The following is a 7,017-nucleotide window of genomic DNA, read 5'->3' as shown; positions in this document are numbered from 1 at the left end:
AAAAAATAACATACACAAATTCTTTGCCAAAATACAACAAACAGCCCCAATCCAATTCTCAGTAAAGTCCTCATTTCCATCTGAAACTTCATCAAGACAGTCTTTACTGTCTGCTTTCTCATCAGAATTCTGATCTTCTGAGCTCCTACCAGAATCATCTGATTATATATATACATATATATGTATATGTATATTTTGGTGGTACTAAGTTTTGAACCCAGGGGCTTCTCACTAAGCTATGTCCACAGCACCTTTTTAATTTTTTAAATTTTGAGACAAGGTCTCTATCTTAGTTATTTTTCTCATTTGCTGAGATAAAATACCCAACACTACAAGTTTGTTTCAGCTCACTGTTTATAGAGGATTCAGTCCATAATTGGCTGGCTCCAAGACAGAATGACATGGCATTACAGAGCAGAAACAGTATATAGCATGCTAGGGCAAGCAGAAGACAGCAAAGCAGCCTGCCTCTCCTTTTTGACCCTTCCAGGCTATACCCACCTTTTGGGTGGTGCCACCCCCACCCAAAATGAGGCTTCCATTACTCACACCCAGAACCATGCTAAACCAATCATTGGACTAACTGAGTAATCACAAACCCTTTCTCAGCATTACACCTTAATCCCAGTGCCACCCCCTTAATCCCAACATCACACACCTTAGATTCAGCCACCTCTTCAAAGCCCCACCTGTGACCATATAAGGCTTTGGAGGAACATCTAGATACAAGCCATAGTGGTCTAAATTGCAAAATTGCCCAAGCTGGGATTGTACTTGCAATCCCCCTGCCTCAGCCTCCCAGAATGCTGGGATTACAGGTATGCACTACCACACACAGTTTAGAATCACCAGTTAAATTCTGGTTACAACAACCTGGGGTAGTGATGGCAAACCTTTTAGAGATCAAGGGCCCAAACTGCAACCCAAAACCCACTTACTTATTGCAATGTACTAACACTGCAATTAAACCTGAATACTGGGGATTTAGTTTAGTCACCCAACGCTCAACTGCTGGGGTTCCTTGACTCATATGCCAACAGAGAGAGCTCTGTGGGCCACTGTTGCACACATGATATAGGTTTGCCATCACTGATCTAGGGCTTCAGTAGCTTGCAACCCCAAATCTTTCCAAATTCCTCCCACAAACCAGTTCCAAAGGCTCCTGAATCACATGATCAGGTACAGTCACAGCAACAATCCACTTCAAAGTATCAGCTTTCTGTGATAGTCAGCTTTCCATTATTATGACAAAATAACTTAAACAAGGAAAAGTTTATTTTGGTTCATGGTGTCAGCAGTTTCAGTCAATAGTGGGCTGGCTCCATTGTTGCTGGGTTGTGACAAGGCAATACATCATGGTGGAAGATTGTGGTGAAGCAAAGCTGCTCACCTAGTGGCATTTGGGAAGCAAGAGAGAGGGCTACTCATCTCATTTTAAATACAAATGTTGTTATTGGAACTTTATGTGACTCTTTGTAATGAATGCATTTTGAAAACTGTACTCAATTTTTAAATTGCAAATTTACTGAGTTGCATGCTTGAAAGACTTTATGTAAATTAGCTCATTTATTTATCACTATAGGAAGTATACTCTTGGTAGGTACCCTTATTATCTCCATTTTCAAATGTTTTAACTGAAACCCATGGAGCCATATGGAGATTTTTATCATTCTCCTTTTTTTATTCGTTGTAGATTAATGGGTTTCATTTTGGCAGGCTCATACAAGCTCATCACATATTTTGATCATGATCATCCTCCCTTGACCCACTTTGTCCCTTAGTTTCATATGAGGGATATAATATCAATAAATACATTTTGCTCATAATCTATCCCGCTATTATCTGCCTTCCTACCTCCTCCCCTTCCTTATATTTCCTTCCTCTTGTCTAATAATAGTCCCCCTTGAATTTGCTTGTCATCTTTTCTATATTTCACATATTAGGGAGAATGTGTGGTATTTGTCAGATCTTTCGCCCATTTTTAATTGAGTTATTTGCTTTTTTACTCTTGAACTATCCTTGCATTCTTGGGATGAATTACACTTGATTATGATGAATGGTATTTTTAATGTGCTATGGAACTAAGCTTTCTAGTATTTTGCTGAGAATTTTTACATATATTTTAATCAGAGATATTTCCCTTTTTGTAGTTTTCTTTTCTGATTTTGGTATCAGTAATTTTGGTTTTATAGAATGAGTTTTAAATTTCCCATTTTTTCAATATTTTAGAATAGTTTGAGAAGAATTTGTATTAGGTATCCCTCAAATATGTGGTAGAATTCAGCAGTGAAGCCATCAGTCATGAACTTTTCTTTGATGGGTATTTTTAAGTAATATTATACCATTTCACAAGAAGGTCATAAGCTGCTTCTTACCGAGCTACAACAGTTCTGGGAGAAAAATTATGATCTCAAATGTTAGTGTGCAAGTTTGTAATAACCAAATCTTGGAAACAGCCCAAATGCCCATCAACCAGTGAATGGATAAAAAAGATGTGGGCTTTTTTTTTTATGCAATGGAGTGCTACTCTGCCATAAAGAAGGATAAGCTTGAGACATTTCCAGGTAAATGGGTACACCCTAAGACGATAATCTTAATTTTAATACATCATACACACATGTGTAAATATCACATTGTTTTTCTCATGTGAGAAACTAAGAGTGTAAATAAGGACCAAAATGTATAATAGATACTGTGAAATAGGAAGAAAATGTTCAAATGGGAAGGGGAACAAGGAAAGGGGGAAGGGAAAGGAAGGAAGGGAAAAGTAAAAGTAAAATGAGAGAAGAAGGAAAAAATGGAAACAAAGCTTTTGTAAATAAAGAGGTGAAAAGGGGCTGAAGGGAGGTAGGCAAATGAGAAAAAAAGAATTGTTATATCATATACAGGTACAAATGTCCTATGATGAATGTGATAATCATGTAAATCTAAAATGTACCAATACAAATCACTTTCTTTAAAAAACAGTATTAGTACGTCAATTCACTGTTATGGTGGCCAAATCACTTCACAATTTTTTTCTCATTATTTTATCATAAAATGTTTGTAGGAAAAACATGTGAAACGACATATAAAGGTGGCAAAAATGGTTGAGAAAGGAAAAATTATCGTTGGTGGTGGTGTTCACATATCCTTAAGTTTCATCAAGATGATATATAAAAATAGTTGACTGTCTTTTGTTTTCAGATATTGCTTCTGTAGAAGAGTGGTTAGTAAAGATCACTTTACATCAAGGATTAAATATTTATGCTACTGAAGGAACTCTTCTGGATATTGTTCGAGGTAAACTCCAGAAGATGAACGTAGAATGGAATTCACATATTATTTCAACAAACTTTGGTGTCTACTATATGCCAGACTCTCTGCCAAATCCTAAATGATCATGACCCTTGAAGAACTCAAAACCTGATGGAGCAAAGAATTAAATACATGTGGATAATTGTTATTAGAGGTCTACATAGAGGGCTAGAGAAGTATGGAAATATATTTTTATTGTGACCATTTTGGGGATCATTCTAAACAATGACTGCATAAAACTATTTTCTTTTTTTGCATCTTTGATGTATCTTAGTTAGATACTGCTCGTTGCACCACAGTCTTTTTCATGACAACAACCTGTAAAAAAACTTGCTCTGTCTTAGAACAGATATTTTTTTATTATTTATTGAGGGTTAGCTTCTTTAAGTTCATGAACACAGAGTGGTACAACTAATTAGACTTCTCTCTTTCAATTGTCTGATAAAAATAATAGCCCAATTTTTGAGCCACTTATAGAATTGTAACATAAATGTTTAAAAATCTTCAGTCCTAGATCTTCTATTTCCTCTCCTCCTTTTTGTTTTTATTATTTTAGTCCTACTTTGATGTGATGCTATGTAGAATACAGAATAAAACTTAATAAGCATTACATGTTATAGAAAGAATCATTTGACAACCTTTAAAAAAGTAAAGATGTCTCATCTGTCCATCTACCAATTAAAACCTGATCTTTATAAAGTAGGGGCAGGCATCTGTAGTTTTAGAAGTTCTTCCAGCAGTGATTCTGATATACAGTGAAGATTGAGAATCATGTGTGCCCAAGAGACATGCACAAGTCTATTTCATAAAGTAAAATTTGTATCAGATAACTAGAAGCAACCTATTTAGCCATAAGTAAGGGGAAAAACAAATATATATTTGTATGTGCTTTTCTTTTTTTTTTGGTTTTGGCTTTTTTCCAGTACTGGGAATTGAACTCACAACCTTGTGCTTGCCAGGCAGGCACTGTGCCACTGAGCTAAATTCCCAGCCCCTGGTATGTCCTTTTAAAATGAAGAAAATAGTTCCAAACATAGCACTGAGAACTGAACCCAAATACTGAGTGAAAAAATCAAGTTGTAGGATAGAATAGAATATTTATCTAAAATTCAGAAAACACACAAAACACTGCTAATCTTCATGCATACATATATATTATAATAAAAATGTAAAAACATGGACTACACAGTAATTTCATGCATTTGGTGGTAACTTGCTAACAGAACTATGTAAAACAGCAGAGACATCTTCAACACTATCTGAATTGTTTTGTCTCTTTAACCAAAATTTAAATATGTAGGACTGGGAGTCTAGCTCTGTGGTAGTGTTTTCCTAGCATGTCAAGGTCCTAAGTTGGATCCCCACCACCACAATAAAGTAAAATATCTGAAACAAAAGTGAAAAAACACTATACTTACTTTTTTCATAGTTTCCAAATTTTTAAAAATAGTGACCTAATTATTAAATAGTCATTATACTACTGGTTCTGATATTTGGCTATTCCCAGGCTCCTTATTAAAGTACCAGCTGGTTTCTGCTTTTAAGAATCAGAAATCTGAAAGTCAAAACTTTTAACCACTCCCTGGTTCTTTTTAAGTTTAAAGTACAGGATCTGACTTTAAGGAGTTTGTACATTATAAAGAGGCATTGTCAACTCACTGCAACCATGTCCCACATGCAAATTCTAATCTCCCTGTACTCCACCCTGAAAAGTTAACTGCCTTTCTCTAAATTTCTTTGAATTCTTGAAAAACTTACTACTGAGTAGTATAGTTATATACTGTGTTTCTGTTCCTTCTCAACTGTATCTGGACTACCTTATGTTAACCCAAATAGAAAATTGACTGCTTTTTTGCTTTATGCAAAATTTTTTTAAAAATCACATGCAGTCTTTGGGTTTGTAGCAGACTGAAACTGAATGTTTGAAGAGACAGAGGTTTACACTGCAGAATATTGTTGGGGACACCAGCAAGGACTCCTATGCCCTATTTGGTGCTACAATGCAAGGCTGCAAAGAAAAACTCAGAAACAAGATACAAGTGAAACAGGGAACTGGGATTGTCAGTGCTTAGTGCTGAGCAAGAACCCTGAAACAGCCATATCCACATTATTTATTGGTTGTACAATCTATAGAATGGAGTGAGGAGACCATGTGTGGTTGCTGGGGATAAGACACTGATGCAGGCAGGGCTTGTAAAGGAGGGAACAAAACATCCTTGCATTGAGCACAGAAGAGACCAGAATAGGTCAGTGTTACTAACTCATTTTTCAAGTAAAATAAACTACAATTCTGGGGAAGGAATTTGGGAAGAGTCACTTGTCCTCAGCTGCCATGTTAGCTCATATCAGAGCCCTACAGCTTCACGGACCATATCTCTGGTCTCTGCCATGGCCATTGGTGGGGAGATAATGCTAATCTGCCCACCATCCACAGTGCTGTCATGAGTCAAGAGGGCTTCACCTGACTCACTACTTAAACCAAGCAAGTTGTAAGATTAACTCTATACAGCCTGCACTCTTTACAGCCTACTTTGGGCATAATCAACAGGGTGGTCTCCCACAGAATAAAAACAACTAATGGGCTAATTACTAAATACCTCTGTTCTTAAAAGTCCTTTGACTTTTTTTGAAAATCAGACAGCAGCATTCTTTCAAATTGCCCCAGTTTACTTTTGATACTTTCTTTTTTCATTTTTTTTCAGAAGGCAAAATTTTTTCTTCTAGAATTTCTGAATGAGAAATTTTTTTCTTCAATGGTTTTAGATTTTTTTCAGGATAAAAAATATGCATGAAAATTTGACTTTATGCATGAAAATTTCACTTTAGCTCCAACCTGTTGAATATCCATAAATAATATTCTAAGTTTTAACATTCATAAACCCTTGTCTGATTACCTCAGACTGTTGAGAAAGAATATGGTTTCATTCTTTCAGTTCTAGTGAAGTTCAAGGCTCTCTTGGAACCTCATTCACTCTAGGTAGTCAGGAGAGGCTTCCCAGAGAGGGTGACATCCAAATGGGGACTAGAAAACTGGACCTACTCAAAGACTTGGGAAAAAGTAAATCTGAGAAATTAAAAAAGACGCCAAGACCCAGAAGGTCTTGTTTTCCATGTAAAAAAATCTTCTCATTGTGCTACTTTTCAGCCTATGCTGAGTTGAATATGTCTCATCCCTGTTTTTTGTTTTGTCTGTTGTTTGTTTTTGTGTTAGTGCATTCCCATCTTCTTCCTGTTTTCCAGAAACCCTTCTAAGTCTTTCGGCACAAATGACATCTTCCCCTGTTCTCAGTGGATACTCTCAGTTTATTCTTATTTTTATCTACTGTTGTTTCAAAGGGATTGGAGAAAAAAAAAAAAAAAGGAAATGTGCGCACTTGAAGCAGAAGTGGTTCTCTAAATTAAAATGTACATATCTTGTGATCCAGAGATTCCATCTCTAGGGATAGATCCTGAGGCAAATGGTATTTTCCAAATATCTCCCATCCAACATGCTGTGCTGCAGTGTGACCTTGCCAGTGTTCCATGAAGGGAATTTGATTTGATTTCTTTTCTAGGAAATAAAAACTGACTTATCTTTAATTGATGAAGTATGGATCATACTACTTCCATTTTTGGGCAATATAATTGTTCCTTTACATAGTTCCTCTGAAAATCTTTAAATGGATATGGTAATGTTTCACTTTCAAGAATACTGCCACAATTTAAAATCTAGCTTTGATT

General features: G+C 36.0%; 1 protein-coding gene across 2 annotated transcripts in view; it reads left to right on the top strand.

The window, feature by feature from the left end:
- Positions 1–7,017, top strand: part of Catsperb (catsper channel auxiliary subunit beta) — a gene marked incomplete in the record, with an annotated part of 156,136 nt that overhangs the window by 51,571 nt on the left and 97,548 nt on the right. For both annotated transcript variants that reach the window (XM_013517143.1, XM_013517144.1), the window contains 1 exon segment: positions 3,187–3,282. In XM_013517143.1, coding sequence (XP_013372597.1) covers positions 3,187–3,282 — 96 coding nt within the window.

The sequence above is a fragment of the Chinchilla lanigera genome, unplaced genomic scaffold (assembly GCF_000276665.1).
Source record: "Chinchilla lanigera isolate Chin_1 unplaced genomic scaffold, ChiLan1.0 scaffold00037, whole genome shotgun sequence".
Taxonomy (NCBI): Eukaryota; Metazoa; Chordata; class Mammalia; order Rodentia; family Chinchillidae; genus Chinchilla; species Chinchilla lanigera.
The sequence above is the reverse complement of the archived record's forward strand: the minus strand, read 5'-3'. Positions and strand labels throughout refer to the sequence as shown.